This window comes from Penicillium psychrofluorescens, assembly GCF_964197705.1.
Source record: "Penicillium psychrofluorescens genome assembly, chromosome: 6".
Classification (NCBI taxonomy): Eukaryota; Fungi; Ascomycota; class Eurotiomycetes; order Eurotiales; family Aspergillaceae; genus Penicillium; species Penicillium psychrofluorescens.
Window position 1 is genome coordinate 377272 of NC_133444.1, and position 17089 is coordinate 394360.

At 54.9% G+C, this 17089-nt stretch overlaps 7 protein-coding genes across 7 annotated transcripts; 5 read left to right on the forward strand and 2 right to left on the reverse strand.

Annotated features, from left to right (window-relative positions):
* Positions 1 to 258: 258 nt before the first annotated feature.
* On the forward strand, positions 259 to 1921 carry PFLUO_LOCUS8650 (Chk1 protein kinase; the record flags this gene model as incomplete). The annotated part of the gene is made up of 2 exons (XM_073786398.1): positions 259 to 344; positions 397 to 1921. 2 exons carry the CDS (start codon positions 259 to 261, stop codon positions 1919 to 1921), a joined length of 1611 nt encoding a protein of 536 aa, XP_073642658.1.
* A 1193-nt stretch (positions 1922 to 3114) lies between these two features.
* On the forward strand, positions 3115 to 4293 carry PFLUO_LOCUS8651 (uncharacterized protein; the record flags this gene model as incomplete). Its single annotated transcript, XM_073786400.1, has 1 exon — positions 3115 to 4293. One exon carries the CDS (start codon positions 3115 to 3117, stop codon positions 4291 to 4293), a length of 1179 nt encoding a protein of 392 aa, XP_073642659.1.
* A 632-nt stretch (positions 4294 to 4925) lies between these two features.
* Positions 4926 to 7013, forward strand: PFLUO_LOCUS8652 (uncharacterized protein; the record flags this gene model as incomplete). The annotated part of the gene is made up of 2 exons (XM_073786401.1): positions 4926 to 4968; positions 5035 to 7013. The coding sequence occupies 2 exons, from the start codon at positions 4926 to 4928 to the stop codon at positions 7011 to 7013; spliced, it is 2022 nt and encodes a 673-aa protein (XP_073642660.1).
* Positions 7014 to 7275: 262 nt separating this feature from the next.
* Positions 7276 to 8119, forward strand: PFLUO_LOCUS8653 (the record flags this gene model as incomplete). Its single annotated transcript, XM_073786402.1, has 3 exons — positions 7276 to 7339; positions 7415 to 7532; positions 7603 to 8119. 3 exons carry the CDS (start codon positions 7276 to 7278, stop codon positions 8117 to 8119), a joined length of 699 nt encoding a protein of 232 aa, XP_073642661.1.
* A 275-nt stretch (positions 8120 to 8394) lies between these two features.
* PFLUO_LOCUS8654 (uncharacterized protein) lies at positions 8395 to 9270 on the reverse strand (the record flags this gene model as incomplete). Its single annotated transcript, XM_073786403.1, has 1 exon — positions 8395 to 9270. One exon carries the CDS (start codon positions 9268 to 9270, stop codon positions 8395 to 8397), a length of 876 nt encoding a protein of 291 aa, XP_073642662.1.
* Positions 9271 to 9833: 563 nt separating this feature from the next.
* On the forward strand, positions 9834 to 15894 carry PFLUO_LOCUS8655 (Protein mlp1; the record flags this gene model as incomplete). Its single annotated transcript, XM_073786404.1, has 2 exons — positions 9834 to 10125; positions 10181 to 15894. The coding sequence occupies 2 exons, from the start codon at positions 9834 to 9836 to the stop codon at positions 15892 to 15894; spliced, it is 6006 nt and encodes a 2001-aa protein (XP_073642663.1).
* A 406-nt stretch (positions 15895 to 16300) lies between these two features.
* Positions 16301 to 17086, reverse strand: PFLUO_LOCUS8656 (uncharacterized protein; the record flags this gene model as incomplete). Its single annotated transcript, XM_073786405.1, has 1 exon — positions 16301 to 17086. One exon carries the CDS (start codon positions 17084 to 17086, stop codon positions 16301 to 16303), a length of 786 nt encoding a protein of 261 aa, XP_073642664.1.
* Positions 17087 to 17089: the final 3 nt, after the last annotated feature.

Genomic DNA, 17089 nt, shown 5'->3' on the forward strand with positions numbered 1-17089 from the left:
GTACGGGGTCCCACTACCATTTGGTGTCCATGATTCTGTTGCTTCACTTGTATTTTCTGTGGATTTCATTTTGTTTAATTCAGAGCAATAAAATCACCATGGATTCCAGGGATGTCTTTCCCGCGACACTTCTACTGGGATGCGGCCATGTCAACACACTACCCAAACAGGATAAAGTGGGCTCGGCACGGTCGCGCGTCCCTTCGTCCTTGGCTTCTTCCTCTCCTCGTGTATATATGATTTATTGATTCACCCACGATGCAGCACTCGCAACTGGCCCCGCTGCCCACTGACGTGCCCTTCCGCATCGTCTCCAAGACTATCGGCCAGGGCGCTTACGCCTGGTAAGTCTGCCCAGTGACGCGCGTTGCGAAACAGTCTAACATCCCGCCACAGCATCAAAAAGGCCTGCCCATTAACCTCCGACAACCCCGTCTTCGCCGTCAAGTACGTTCACAAAGACTATGCCGCGCGTCATGGCAAGATCAGTGCGCGCCAGCTGCAATTGGAGGTGACGGTCCACCGACACGTTTCGGGCCACAAAAACATCATCGAGTTCTACCAGACCGGCGAGGACGAGATCTGGCGATGGATCGCCATGGAATTAGCCGAGGGCGGAGATCTCTTCGACAAGATCGAGGCCGACGAGGGCGTCGGGGAGGATATCGCGCATGCCTACTTCTCGCAGCTCGCCAGCGCCGTCAGCTTCATGCACTCCAAGGGCGTGGGCCACCGCGACATCAAACCGGAGAACATGCTGCTGACGGCCGATGGAAATCTGAAGATTGCGGATTTTGGATTGGCGGCACTGTTCGAATACAAGGGGACGCGGAAACTCTCCACGACCTTTTGTGGCAGCCCGCCGTACATTGCGCCCGAGGTGATCACTTCTAGCACCCGAGGGCAGACCAAGGGGGCCGGATATCATCCCGATTTGGTGGACATTTGGTCCTGTGGGATTGTACTCTTTGTTCTCTTGGCCGGCAACACACCGTGGGATAGCCCGACGGACGACAGTTACGAATTTCACGAATATATGGCGACCAAGGCACGAACCACCGACGAGCTATGGCAGAGGCTGCCCGCGGCCACGCTCTCGTTACTGCGCGGTATGTTGACCGTGGACCCGAAGAGCCGGTTCTCGCTGGAGGATGTGCGCCGACATCCGTGGTACACACGAAGCAACAAGTTCCTCTCGGATGAGGGCAAACTACGGGATCCCATCAATCTCGCGACGTCCATGTTTGAGTCGCTTCACATCGACTTCAGCCAGGATCCCCTATCCCAAAAACGCAAGAAAGCCAGACGTGGTTCTGACCCGATGGACATGGACATGGACATGGACGAACAATCCGGGGGGCAGATTTCCTCCACGCAGCCAGAAATGCTGGGTGGTGGCATGCTGATGGACTGGGACTCTCCGCAAATGGCGTCGGAGGTGTTCTCTTCTACTCAGCCGACGGGGAAACCATTTACATCCCAGGATTATTACTTGGCCAATCACCTCGAAGACGAGCCGTCCATGTCGCAGTTCTCGCAGCAACCCTCGGTCCCGCTGAGCCGCACGCAGAATGCACAGCGATTCCAGGATATCGTTCCGTCGCGCCCGATGACCCGCTTCTTCTCCGCATGGGAGCTAAAACTGTTGGTGCCGCTGATCTGCGAGGCTTTACACCGATTGGGAGTTCCGGTGCCCGCCACGCCACCCGTGGGACTCGGCGACACCTCTGCGATGGTTCGCGTGGTCACCAAAGATGGCCGCCTGTGTCCCCTGCAGGGCAAGGTGCTGTTCGAGTGCGTGTCGGAGGGCCTGTTCGAGGTGGAGTTTGTCAAGATCAAGGGTGATCCACTGGAATGGCGGCGGTTCTTCAAGAAGGTGGCTATTCTGTGCAAGGATGCCATCTTCAAGCCGGACCAGTAAATAATATAGTCAATCTACCAGTAACAAGGTGTATTACCCTCACTTCGTGGGACTGTCTTGTTCTGCTATATTCGAAAACAGATTCCCCCGTGTATACTCACATAGAGCGCCACCACTAGTTTAGAAATGCGAGATCTCATGCTCAGTACAGCTGTCTTGATGTTTTGTCTGATATACATGGACAGTAGTATACAGGAGCATATGGCAGTGCTACACGCTATACATAGTAACATTCGAAATTAGTTTTAGCTCTATTCTCACTTCTTTTTTACCAAAAGCCCCACCTAAGGTCATTCAGCGAAGCTTTTCAAAGCCATCAGGCATATTTTCCCCTTCGATCCAAGCCGCGGATTTTGTAGATTCCATGGATGTCGCATCTCCCGATGGATGTAAGCAATTGTCTCAGGATTGCGTTCGCGGCCCGTCTCCATTAAAAGAAGGGCAACCTGCTTGTTGTCAGCACTGGGAACTAGACCTCCCTTACCAGCGACAACAATCAAAGCTCTAGCAGGCCGAGGAGACGGCCATTGCAAAGCAGGTGAAGGTGCCATAATTTGCTGGCACAGCGCGAGCGTGGTTAGGCTGGTGTTCGTATGAGGAATATCGGTGCCGTCCATAGCCCATCGAATCACGCAGCGAGGAATCAAGTTTTCGACACGCTGCATTGCCCATACCGCTGGCGGAATGTAAGGCGTGAGGAAGGTGCGAGAAAGTGACCCGAACCCGGATACAAAAACCGCCTGTACCACGTTAGAGAGGGGCAGGGAGTTTGTAGGCGTTTCAGGAGTTTCCCGTAAAATACGATAAATTCCGTTTTGTGAAATACCGATGTCTATTATTGGCAAAGAGGAGATCTACGACCAAACCTAATATAGACTAACGTGTTTCAATATAGGGCTCGGGAAACAATCCGTGAGTGTATACGGGGAAATCTGTTTTCGAATATAGCAGTAAGTAACTAGAGGTAGAAACGACTTCCATGATAGACGCTAAGCCTATTATGGACAATAACTGTACTGCGGTAGAGAACCAGTGACTGAGTCAATCTTATAGCGAGCTTTGTTCCAACCTACTTCTTCCTTTCTCCCTCCTTCAACCCTGTCTCCTCCATCTTCCACCATCCCCTCTTCGCACATCCCACTTCTCCCTCAACTTTCTCTCAACTTTCCACAACCACAACCAAACGAAACGCCATGGCGTCGCCCACGAAACGCAACAAGACCAAGCGTCCAAGTCTGTTTGACGGTCTTGAAATAGGGCCATCGACTTTGTCCCATCGCCTCTCAGGGCCCGTGAACCTTGCTGAGTCTCTGTGCCGGTCTATGCGTTCTACACTCCGCCTCGGAGAAGGAACTGTGTGCGCTCGTTCTTTGCGCGGCGTCGAGACACACTTCACCATCGCGATGGACAGTGCCTATGACTACAAGATCCTGCACCAAGAGTTTGACCCCGAGGCGGTTTTCCCTGAAATCGTCGCACTCGGCAACCAGCTCTCAGAAGTGCTTCAAAGTCACCTCACGTCTGAGCAAGAAGCCGCTTTCGAGGATCACATTCTGGACTGCCTGGCTCGCATGGTCTATGGATCAAACATGATTGAGCGTGCCGGAGCCGGCTCACAGATTACATTGAAGCTCTGCCACGCAATCTTTCGCGGCGAGAAAATCCCTGAGGATATCGGAGAGACGGATGAGGAGTTTTTGACCCTCAAGCAGAGTCTGGTGCGCAACAATCTCCCGGCAGACACATCGGCAGTGCTGCGCAGTCGTCGCGAAATCGTACAACACGCCAAAGCAGCAGCGTACATTGTCAACCAGCTTTGCATTCGCGGCCAGGATTTGAGCGAGGAGATCATTCTCGAGACCCACCGCATTCTCACGTACCGGGTTGACGCCGAGAGCACTCCATGGACGGAATACAGCGGTGTCTATCGCTCTGCGGAAGTTAGCGCAGGCTTACACCCCTTCCCTCATCCCTTACTTGTCCCCCACCTGATGAAGGCAATGATTGGGGAGCTGGAGTTCGACCTCAAAAAAGCTATGGATTCTGGGACTATCGATCCTATCGCTATGGCCGCCAAGTACACCCATGCCTTCGTCAATATTCATCCATTCATTGACGGCAACGGCCGTATGTGTCGTTTGATACTGAACACGTTGCTCCTCAAACTCGGGAGCTTCTTCGTTTCCATCGGTGAAGGTCAAGCTGATCGAGAGGTCTATCTGGATATCGCCACGAATGCGAGCGCGCTTGAAGACATGTATCAGGATGCCGAGGACGAGGAAAAGCCCAAGCTTTACAAAGAACTGTCAAGCTTCGTTCTGGTTCACGTGAAGCGTAGCATGAGCAAGTTGATCAAGGCTGTGGCGCGATGACTGAGCGTTTATTACATCGAGGGGGCAATCTGTCAGCGAGATTCAGTGCTCGTTCGGAGAAGCATTTTTCGGGGGGGGGGTGGTTATTTCGGCGTGGTTCGCTTCTGGATGTCTTTCTGAAAGACACACAGAAACTTCTTTTCGATTTTTGCTCAGTTCAAGCGGTGGTACCTATGGAGTTTCGCTTATCTGGCTGTCGACATGCGACATTACGCAGGTTTATTTTTACCGGGCGTTGTTAAGGGTGGGCATTTCTTTGTTTTCCTACATTGCTTTTCCGAAGGTGCATTTTCTTTAGTCCCATACCCCCAATTAATAAATTTGCTCGAAACCCACCAAGTTCAAACACATAGAGGTGCAGATGAAGAGATAGCCAGATTAGCCCCAGCATGTTCGGCTTCTTCTATCTCGTAATTTTGGACCACATCCTGGAATTCCTAGTGCTTATCCGTGGCCAATCATTACACCCCTTAGGTTCGACAGCTTCTATACATCCCACGTGACGGACGATCTAGATCGTGCGCAGATCGCAACAGGACTTTTGTTTCATTCTTTCTTATTCTACCTCCTTCCTTCTTCCTCTCTTTTCCTCGCGTTCCGCCTGCCCTCGATGCTTCCTTATCTTCCTCCCCATGGACAAATTGCCGGTAGAGATCCTCACCAAAATCATCGACCGTAAGATCCCACCTTTCCGTTCCCCCCCGCACCCGTTGACCCCGTCGCCCTCAAGCTGATCCACAGGAGAAGACCTCACCCCGCGTGAGAAAGTACAGCTGCAATCCGTCTCCAAGAAGCTCTTTGATCTCGCCCGCGACAATAATATCTGGCGCCTACATTGCTACGAGCAGTCATGGGCCGCCCTGCGGGCCTCGCGTCTCGCCGGCCAGACCTCCGAGAGTCTGAGTACACACGAGCCGGCGTCTCTGACCACACTGGGGCAGGCATCTCTGCGCGATCTAATCCAACCGCCGGCGCCACAGCCAGAGAACGGCATGTCCGATGGAGCGCCGCGGGGTATGTCGCTCGGTGAAAAAGCAAGGGCGGCGACGGAATGGGATTCCTCGGCGGAGGGGGAGGATGTCGATTGGTACTCGGAATATATTGCTCGGCATGGACCGATCTCACTCACCTGGGTGCAACAGCCTCGGATCCGGAATGCAGGAGGCCGACGGTGGGAGCGCTGTGAGGTCAAGGGCATGGGATTGCTGAAGGATTGGAGTTCGGCACGAGAGAACAAGATCGTGGCGCCGTTGGATGATGGAAGTGTTTGTATTTGGGACCTGAATCATTCCCACTGCACGGATTCACCGACGACCAAGGGACGGGTTATTGGGGTCAGCGAGCCGGGGATCCTCATGACAGACCTATTAGGACGCAGCAGAGAGAACTCGGCCTCGAAGACGGCGCTCGAGTTTATCAATCTGGGCGAGTGCGTAAGCGTGGACTCGCTGCGCCAACGGGCCTATCTGGCTGTTGGCAACGTACTGAACGAAGTGGATTTAGCCACGTTGAAGGTGGTATCACAGCAGCGCTATCCCTGGTCGATCTTCGCGCTCTCCCAGGAAACGGACTACTCGGTGCCCTTGACCTTAGCCACCACACTCAGTCTTCAAATCTACGATTCTCGCCTATCGGCCGTCGAAGAAGAGAAAGCCATCAGCTTGCGTTGCGAGAAGGTGGCGCCTCCCTTTGTGTCGGAATCGGGCATCTTCGCACCCCCCGACTCGCCATTACTCAAACTCCAACCCAATGGCCAGCCGCCGCACCGCATACGCAGCCCAGAGCCTTCCGAAAAGGGCGCCAACTATGCCCCGCTCTTCCAGCCGGGCCCTCTCTCCATCCTCCATCCTCCCGCCCCGCATGTAAATTCCATTCTTCTTGCTGGCCGCTTCCCCAGCATTCTGTGCTATGACCGGCGTTTCTTTCCACGCCTACAGAACACCGTTCATTCAGGCGGTCGACTATGCGGTCTTGCTTCTGTGCCTGCGCCACGGTTTCCGGTCTTTACAGACAGTCAGTACCCGGAGTCGCACTCCGTGGTGGCCTGTGGCGAGTACAATGGCCGAGGTTCTCTCGAACTATACAGTCTGCAATCTTCATCGCAGACCTACGCGACGAATGATAGCAGCCCCTCGACAATGTCTTCCCGCCTAACAATCGACTATAAAAATAGACAACGTGCCGCCAGCTCCAAGTTACTGTCCGTGGCATCTCATGGAAACCGTCTGGTCTTCTCCGACGCCGAAGGCAACATCAAATGGGTCGAGCGAGACGGCCGCTCGGAAGTCCGACGCTGGAACATCAACACTTCGACACCTCAATTCCCCTTTTCGCGCAACGGCCAATCCCCATCTGCTAGACCGGGCTCGCCGCGCGGCCTCTGGCCCGGGTCGCAATCCAACCAAAACAGCGAAGTGGCCCGCAAGATCTTACCGACGGGCGGCAATTTGACTGGTGATGAGCTGCTGGTGTGGACCGGGGAACGCATCGGCCGACTAAAGTTTTCTATTCCGGCCAACTACGAGGAAGAGATTGAAGAAGAAAATGGGGATGATGACTTGTTCATGGAGGCCGAGGTGGACGAAGCTACGCGAGAGGCGATGCGACAAAAGCATCGGGATGAGTGGGAGGCCGAGCGACGGTATGAAGAGGGGATGCGGCGGGCCCTGGAGAGACAGGCGGATGAAGTGCGGTGGATGGAGGGGATGGGAGGGATGTAGCAATCATTCATATAGACAACAACCCCGTCCGACATTTTGTATCCCGACCGACCTAGCCCTAACTGTATACTTCCTCGGTCAGGTCTGACTCACCGCCCGGCTCCACTCGGCTCGGCTCTCCTCGCGACATCACGAGCCATTTCTAAGCCTTGGTCAGCCATTATTAGTTGGACTGACTGTGTTATTTTTCCTTCTCACATCTTCCTTTGCTTCTGCCCTCTTCTCTTCCTGCGAGGCCCCAGCGCGACAATTGCGGGACAAAATGCCCTCTCCGACAGAGCCCATTCACCAATTCGACTCGATCGAAGATACTATTGCCGCTTTTAGTGAGTGCTAGCCTCTCTGCCAGACCATCCAGCAGTTCCGAGAAGCTGGATTAGTGAGCTAACGGCGCATTCCAGAAAATGGCGAGTTCATCATCGCCCTCGACGACAAGGACCGCGAGAACGAAGGCGACCTCATCATAGCCGCGGAGTCCGTCACCCCCGCGCAGATGGCCTTCTTGGTCCGGTATACAAGGTAAACCCCGTCCTTGTCACACACCCTCTCTCCCTACGCAAAGGATATCCTTACTGATTACCTCACAAAGCGGATTGATATGCGCGCCCATCACCCCAACCCTCGCCTCCGACCTCGGCCTCCCGCAAATGGTAGCCGAGAACGCCGACCCTAAATGCACAGCCTACACAGTCTCAATCGACTCAAGCGACGCCTCGATAACGACGGGGATATCGGCCTACGACCGCGCGCTCACCTGCCGCACGCTGGCCTCGCCGTCCGCAAAAACCGACTCCTTCCGACGACCGGGCCACGTTATCCCGCTTCAGGCCCGGCCCGGTGGCGTGCGCGAGCGCAAGGGCCACACCGAGGCGGCGGTGGATCTCTGTCGGTTGGCTGGGAAGCCGCAGGCGGCGGTGATTGCGGAACTGGTGGAGGATGGACAGTGTGTGGAGGGCGTGCCGGAGATCGGAGAGAAGAATGGCATGATGCATCGGGATGAGTGTTTGCGGTTTGGGAAGCGGTGGGGGATTAAGGTGTGTACGATCGAGGATTTGGTGGCGTATTTGGAGAGGACGGAGGGGGTAAGCAATGGGAAGAGGCTCTGATTTGAGGTTCTTCAAGCCTGTACATCTGGATTTCGTTTTTTCTTTCTGTGTAGATCATTTGCTCTGCTCTTTGGATAGACATTAACAATGAAAAAAATAAATGGTTAAGTTAAAGAGAGCATTGATTGGTTTATTGGGTATCTAATCGTACGGGGTCACATAATGCGCAAATGGCAATCCGAGAGAAAAAAAAAAGGCCATGTCAGAAAAGGGAATTGTTCAACGCCGGGTCCATGCTGAGAGAGAAAAAAGAAGAAGGGGCAAAAGACATCCCATCACCGCTTCAGATGAGAGTAGTCCCGAAGAATACCCATCATGTGCGTGTTGGTAGTCTTGCCGCTGCGCCGGGGCTTCTTGGTCTTCTTCTGCTCCATCTTGGGCCGCGCTTTGACCACCTTGTTCTTGTTGGTCGGCGTGATGCCGGCTTTCTCCAGCTCCTCCTTGACATCCTGCGCCCCCGGGATCTTGATCTTATCCCAGATCTGCTTGAACTCGTCATCGAAGTGCTCCATCAGCGAGGGATCATTTGCCCACACCATCTTGGCGTGGTCATCTTTCTTGTTCCGAGTCACGAGCAGCTTCCCTTCCTTCTCCATCTGGTTGATCGCTTCCTCAACATTCGGCCACCCCTCTCGAAGATCACGGACACTCATCCCCGCCGCGGTCGTCTGCGCCTGCAGGTGCTGCAGCAGTTGCTCGGGAGTGCGGATGTTGTGCGGGGGACGAAAGCTGAAGGTACCCTCGCCGTTGGCGCCGCTCGGATCGAAATTGACTTTCTCGTGCATCTGGAGAATGCTCCGGAGGGCGTGGATGTACCCCGGGTCGTTTTCGCGGTGCTGCAGGGAGAGGTACGAGACGATATTGTCGAACTTGAGCGGCACGCCCTTGGTTTTCATGTGTTCGATCGCAAAAAGGACCTGCGTCATGATATCCCTTCCCGTGCCCGTGTTGGCTGGCTGCGAATAGACGATGTCGACATCGTGGCGCTTCTTCTTAACTTCGCCGGTGGAAGAAGGAGTCGGCGCAGACGAAGGGACTTGCGAGCTGCTGGCCGAGGCGTTGTTGACCACTCGCCGTTGCTGGGGCATGCGGTTCGCCGACTCCATCACGCTAGCGTTGAAGCTCTTCAGCTGGTTCTGTAGGTAGGACATGATGGCGAGGATGGATCACAGATGCTCAGACTCGGGTGAAGGGAATCAAAAGATAGGCAAAGTCCTGATGAAGCTGGCGAGAGCCAGGCGTGGCCTTTGCAGGAGCCAAGTCGAGCTCTCGGGATTTCTAGCCTGTATGACTGAACATAGGATGGTGGCAGTGATGCGACTGAAACAGAAAAGAACAGCCCGGCCGGATGGGAATTGACGAAAGGCCAAGGTCAGAACAAGCGTTCAAGAAGAGCCGCCGTCCACGTGACCAGCTAACCGCATCGGGCAAGCTCGCCAACCCCGTCGCCGCGATCGAAACTCGCCCTTCGACACACCTCAACCCGCCAATTACCCTCACTCATCTCTCACTTATTATTGGCGTTTCTTTCTTCAGTTTCCTTTCTCTCTCTTGCTATTGCAACGCAATGTCATAAGCTTTTCCAGCAGCGCCTTGTGTACGTGTCTGAGAACGGTACACATCGCGCGTTGGACAGCTCCTGCTTTGCGCCGCGCTACTACACTCCCCAACACGCGCGGCCCAACAGCTCGCAGCTGTTGAAACTTCAATCATCATGGCAGACGCTGCAGTTGAACTACCTTATCTATCCTCTCATTACGCTATCCCAGAAGCTACGCTCTCCACCCTGACGCAGGCCCCGACCGTGGACCTTGTCAATCAGCTGCTGGCATCCATCACCAAGAAGGCACATGAGTACGATGAACTTAAATCCGACAAACTTCGCTTGGAGGTTGAGCTAGAGAATGCGGTGCGCAGCAATGAATCGAAGATCAAGGTTTTGAAAGGCACCGTGGAGAAGGGTCACAAGGAGGTCGAGGATTTGAGGAAGAAATTAAACGAATCTGGTAGGTGGGACCTTTTTTTGTGATGATATAAACATCTCCATTCTGACACCATTAGAAACCACTCGTTCTGCTCTCGAATCAGAAATTTCCACGCTCAAATCATCTTCCACGTCGAATGAGTCCGAAGCCACGTCCCTCAAATCGCGCATCTCGTCTCTCGAAGCCTCCAATCGAGATACGCTGGCTTTGCTTGAATCAAAGTCCGCTGCTCATGATAAATTAGCCGAGGAGCTTTCGACACAGCACAAGAAGACCATCGAGCTGCGGCGAGAGCTTTCCACCGCGGAGCAGAATCTTCAGAGTGCGAACTCGGCCTCTGCTAGCGCACGATTCCGCGAGCAGAACCTTCAGCAAGAGCTTGGCCTCACAAAGAAGAACAACGAATGGTTCGAGACCGAGCTGAAGACCAAATCCGCCGAGTACATCAAGTTCCGCAAAGAGAAGGGTGCGCGGATCTCCGAACTGCAGCGTGAGAATGAGGAGGCCAATTCGACCATCGACTCCCTGCGGCGCAGCGAGAACTCTCTCAAGAGCCGTTTGGACGAAACGGAACAGCGCTACGAAGAATCCCTGGCCAGCATCCAGCAACTCAAAGAAGAAGCAATCCAGGCTGACGAGTCTTCCCGCATTGAGCGTGACAGTCTCAAGCGACTTGCCGACTTGCATGGATCTTCAGCGGAGACAGCTAAGAAGCGCGTGCAAGAGTGTCAATTTGCGTTGGAGAAGGCCAAGGATGATGCAGCGGAGGAGATCTCGCGCCTCCGTGTCGAAATCGAGACGGAACACACCGACAAGCAAGCCGCTGAGCGTCGTGTTGCCGAGCTTGAGATATCCGTCAGCCAGCTCGAGTCTGAAGGACCCAGGCTTGGATCTATGAGCCCTGCTCGATCACTGAATGGAGCGGGCCCCAGCACCCCAATGCGGCCCGGAACTCCTGGCAGCACCTTCTCTCCCCGGGCTTCTCGTGGCAAGGGCAATCTCACATTGACCCAGATGTACACAGAATACGACAAGATGCGCACCCAGCTTTCGAGAGAGCAGAAGAACAACCAAGAGCTTCAGTCGACGCTGGATGAGATGATGCAAGAACTCGAATCAAGCAAGCCTGAGATCGACGAACTTCGCGCAGACCACTCCCGCCTTGAAAACGCGGTTGTGGAGATGTCCAACATTCTTGAAACTTCCGGTAAGGAACGTGATGACGCGACCAAGGAAGCGAGGAAATGGCAAGGCCAGGTTGAGGGTCTTGCCCGTGAAGGAGATATCTTACGCCAACAACTTCGGGATCTGAGTGCCGAGGTTAAGGTTCTCGTTTTGGAGGTTGCCGTTGCGAAACAGGGCGAAGACTATGACCGTGAGGAGCTGGAGAAGATCGCCCGCAACGAGATCGAGGAGTCCGCCGCCGACCTTAACCCAACTGGTCGCTTCATCAGCCGAAATCTAACCACCTTCAAGGACCTCCACGAGCTTCAGGAGCAAAATGTCACTCTCCGGCGTATGCTGAGGGAACTTGGCGACAGGATGGAGGGTGAGGAAGCCCGTGCGAAGGATGTCGTCCGCCAACAAGAGCACGAGGAGCTGAAGGATCTGCGGATCCGTGTGCAGACCTATCGCGACGAAATTGCGAACTTGGTCGCCCAGACGAAGAGCTACGTGAAGGAACGCGATACCTTCCGTAGCATGCTCACTCACCGACGCCAGCCTGTCGGAGACCCATCCGTCTTCTCTCAGTCCGTCCCACTCGGCGCGGCTCCTCTGGGCGCCAGCACCAGCAGTCAGGCCAATGATGCTCCAGACTATGCCGAGCTACTTCGGAAGGTCCAGGCTCATTTCGACAATTTCCGTGAGGAGACTGCTACAGATCACAAATCTTTGCGGCAGCAGGTCAATGAGCTCTCCCGAAAGAACAGCGAGTTGATGAGCGAAATCAGTCGATATAGCAGTCAAGTTGCTACCGCTTCCCAACGTGCCGAGCTACACCAGAGCAACTTCAATATGCTTAAGACTGAGAACGGCGAACTCCAAAAGCGCTGTAACACGCTTTTTGAGCAAGCCAACCGACAAGACCTTCGAACACAGCAAGCGGCTGAGGATCTCGTGGAGGCAAAGGGCTTGGCAGAGAGTCTCCAGCGGGAGAATGCCAACCTGAAAGCGGAGAAGGAGCTGTGGAAGAACATCGAGAAGCGGTTGATTGAGGACACGGAAACCTTGCGGAACGAACGCAGCAGACTCGATTCCCTAAACGCCAACCTACAGACCATCCTAAACGAGCGAGAGCACTCGGATGCTGAGAGTCGCCGCCGACTCCAATCCAACGTTGAATCACTGGAATCTGAACTGCAATCCACCAAGCGAAAACTGAACGACGAACTCGAGGAGTCGAAGAAGGCCACTCTTCGCCGAGAGTACGAGCACGAGCAGAGTCAGAAACGCATTGACGATCTGGTTACCAGCCTGGGCGCCGTACGCGAAGAATTGGTCGCTTTGAAGACGACAAGAGACCATCTGCAGGCGCGCAATGATGAGCTGTCTGTTGGACTCCGAAGCGCCGAAGAACGCCTCCAAGTTCTTCAAACTCGACCTAGTGTGGCTCCTGGCGCGACTGACGACACCACTGTGGTCACGCAAGAGGCTGGCGAGGGCGGTAGTCTGACCCGCGAGCAGGAGCTTGCCATCGAGGTTTCCGAACTGAAACGTGACCTTGAATTGGCGAGGACTGAGCTCGAACACGCAAAGGAACGAGTCGAGGACTACCAGGCCATCAGCCAGGCCACGGAAGAACGGTTGCAGTCGGTCACCGACACTCAGGATCAGTACCGTGAAGAGACCGACCGTCTTGTTGAGGAGAAGGACAAGAAGATCCAGGATCTCGAAACGCGGATTGAAGAAATCTCTTCGGAGCTGTCCAACACCAACAATGAAATGTCTAAGATTCGTGAGGAGCAAGGCGATGCTACGCGCCGTCTTGATGAGCAAAAGGCCACCTATGAGGCAGATATTACTCGACTGAAGGACGACAATGAACGACACGTCGCTGCTGCTCAGTTCCACCAAGAGGATCTGAAAGCCCAGGCTGAAATCGCTCAACACGCGCAACAAAACTACGAAAGCGAGCTTGTCAAGCATGCCGAAGCAGCGAAGAATCTTCAAACAGTTCGTGCCGAAGCCAACCAACTGAAGCTCGATATCGCGGGGGTGAGGTCCCAGTCCGAGACCTACAAGAGGGATCTGGCCCAGAAAGAGGAGAGCTGGGTGGAGATGAAGGCCAGATACGAAAGCGAGCTTGCTGAATTACAGAAACGCCGTGAGGAAGTCCTTCACCAGAACTCTCTTCTGCACTCGCAGCTGGAGAATATCAGCGGCCAGATCTCTTCCTTGCAACGCGATCGCGCCAATGTCGCCGAAAATGAGGAGCAGGAAGGAGAGCAGATGGCACCAAACCTGGAGGGTCTCCAGGAGGTCATCAAATTCCTGCGCCGTGAGAAGGAGATCGTTGATGTTCAATATCATCTCTCGATGCAGGAGAGCAAGCGTCTCCGCCAGCAACTCGACTACACTCAATCTCAGCTGGACGAAACACGCCTCAAGCTTGAACAACAACGTCGTGCTGCTGCTGATAGCGAGCACAATACGCTGAACCACAACAAGCTTATGGAGACAATCAACGAGCTCAACGTTTTCCGTGAGAGCAGTGTCACGCTTCGCAACCAACTCAGGCAGACCGAGACTGCGCTGACCGAGAAGTCTGCTCGTGTCGATGAACTCAACCAGCAAATTGAGCCTCTCGGGTCCAAGATCCGCGAACTTGAGAATTTGGCAGAAACCAAGGACGGCGAGATGCAGCTGCTCCAAGCCGACCGCGATCGTTACCAGCAGCGTATACAAGACATTCTCCAGAAATACGACCGAGTGGATCCGGCCGAGATGGAAGAGTTGAAGCAGAAGCTCGCTACCCTCCAAAAGGAACGGGACGAAGCTGTGTCCGCACGGGATACTCTACAAGCCCAGGCCACCACGTTCCCCGAACAGCTCAAAAATGCCGAGGATCAGAGGCAGGACCTGAAAGCAAAGCTCACCGAACAATTCAAGGCACGGTCGAAGGATCTTTCTGGGAAGGTCAACAGCAAGCAAGCGGAGTTGACTGTGGCCTTGCAGGAGAAGGAGGTCATCCAGGAAGAACTGAAGACTACAAAGGAAGAGCTGGAAGGGCTGAAGAGTAAAATGGCCGAGACGCCAGCTCCGGCCGCCACACCGACCCCAGCTGCCGCACCGATTGTGGCTACCACCGAAACCGATGCAGTCAACCCGACACCTGCATCCCAGTTCCCGACTGCAACGGCTCAAGTTACCACCGCTCCTGCTGATGAGCAGAAGATCAAGTCCCTAGAGGAGAAGATCAAACGCCTGGAAGCAGCTCTTGCTGAAAAGGACGGTCTCCTGGCTGCGAAGGATACCGAGCAGGCGGCGAAGATCAAGGAACGCTCCGACAAGCTCAAAGAAATGTTCAACAGCAAGCTGGCCGAAATTCGGGCCGCGCACCGAGCCGAGATTGAGAAGCTGTCCGCTGGTGGTGAACAGCCAGCTGCTTCTGATACTGCGGCAGTGAGCGATCAACAAGCATCGGCACCAGCAACGCCATCAAAGACAGTCGAGCTTCCCGAGTTGACCGACGCTCAGGCTAGAGAGCTTGTTCACAAGAACAAGACCATTCAGACCATCGTCCGCAACAACATTAAGGCCCAGATCCACCAGCAAAGAGAGAAGGAGAAGCAGGAGGCCCAAGCCCAGGGATCATCTGCGGGGGGCAACGGAGAAGCGACGGCGGAGTTGGAGAAGAAGTTCAACGAAGAGAAGGATGCGCTCAAGAAGACACACGAAGAGGAACTGGGCGAGAAGATCAAATCTGCTGTTGAGCTGTCCGACAAGAAGTCACTTGCCCGGATCAGCATGCTCGACACTCGATTCCGCACTTCTCAGGCCAAGCTCGACGTGGTCCAAAAGGCTGCTACTGAGACTCCACAGAAGCCCGTGGTGGAAGTATGGGAGGTTGCAAAGACGGCCAAGCCCGCTCCTGCTGCCGCTCAAACACCAAAGCCAGCCGCGTCTCCCGCGCCGGCAGCCACTCCGCAACCTCCTGCTGCACCCTCTCCTGCTCCGGCCACTGAACAAACAGTGAAAACACCCGACGCAGCTGAACCCGCCGCCAATGGTGGGGAGCAACCAGAAGACGGCGAGGCCGTCGCTCCTGTGAATCCATTTGGCCAACTCCAACAAAATCAGCAAGGCAATCAGCAGCCTACTTCTCTGCCCAGCAAACCACCTGCAGGCACCGCTCCGGGTATGCTACGAGCTCTCCAGTCTGGATTGCCGGTCGCGCGAGGCGGACGAGGCGGACGCGGCGGTGGCCAACAGAACCCCTCCGGCCATCAACAACAGCAAGTCGATCAGCAACAACAGCAACAGGGCCAGGCCCAGACTCAGCAAAGTCAGCGCGGCAGCGGCCTTCCACGTGGCCGTGGCGGCCGAGGCCAAGGCCGCGGTGGAAATCAGAACGCCAGTGCTGCGCAGAACCAACAAAACCAGGGCCAATCGAGTCCGACAGCAGCTCGTGGCGGTGGAGCCTTGAATGTGCAAGCGCGCCAGTTCATTCCCCAAGGGAACAAACGCACGCGCGAAGAAGGCCCTGACGCCACTGCTGAGAGTGCAAGCGGCGGCAAGAGAATGCGAGGTGGCGGCGGACAAGCTCGTGGTGGTGCTGGTTCTTCCTGATTTTCTAGAAGGCTTCTTCATGTATCTCTTTGTTACCATTTTGTGTTGTACTCTTTTAGTGTTTTGATGTTTTTTCATATATGTTTTCCTGTGGTTGAAGGGTCATCGAGGAAGCGCTACTACCCTTTCGAGCACGGATCAGAGCATAATATCTATTTTCTTTTGTTTTGTGTTGCTTCATGTATCCTATTCGCGTCGGATTTGTCGCCGGGGTGCTAAATGGATGTATTGTCGAATTCTCCATTTCCAAGTAACCAATCGATCTATGTGTTCCATTTGGATACTAATGTACAAAGGGGTATAAACAGTAAAAGACATCAATCTCCGAACCAACTGTACAAGACACCGACCAAGCTCGTCGCCAAGTACAGGAGAGATGGCCATAGCCATAGACATAGAACATAGTCTACCTCTTCTTCGCACCGGCAATCATCCTCCCTAACGCCTCCCTCTCCCTCACAAGAACCATCAACCGTGCATCCTCAACCAGCTTCCCCTCCGGCGCAGACTCGGGCACAGGCACCTGAGCAACATACGCCGCCACACGCACAGCCGAACCAGGAGGCCTTGCACCTCTCCCCCGTGTTCGCCGCTGACCGACCCCAGACCCCCAGACAACCGTCCACTCGGCGACACGTCCATTCTGCGGCACGACGCAGCCCGCGCAGATCTTGGCGTGGGACCCGATCTCTGCGCCGCGGTGGATGGTCGCTAGACTATCGATTGCGGCGGCCGAGTGGATGTGCGAACCCGGGAGAATGGAGGAGAGGGGGCCGATGGTGACGAAGTAGGATATGCGGATTGGAAGGCCCTCCTCTGGTGTCGGTGTGTGTATTGTTTGTGTGGTGGTGGTGGTGCCATCGGTAGGTGTCGACGGAGACGGAGACGGAGAGGCAGTCCTCGAACTCGACGCGCTGCGCTCTTTCGACGCCGACTCTGGCGCTGCGCCAATCACCGCTTTCTCGCTGATGATGCATCCATCCCCGATTGTGATCGGCCCCTCGTAGGAATAGAGTCGGGCGCGTGGGTGGATGACCGTGCCGGGGCCGATGGTTATGGGGTGCGTGCCTTGGAAGACGGCCGTGTCGGCGATTGTGGCGCTGGGGTCTGCTTTGACGGGGGCGCGAGGGGGGCCTGGCGGGGCGGAGGAGGAGGAGCGGTGGGTTGCTGAGGGAGGTTTGAGGGTGGCCATCGC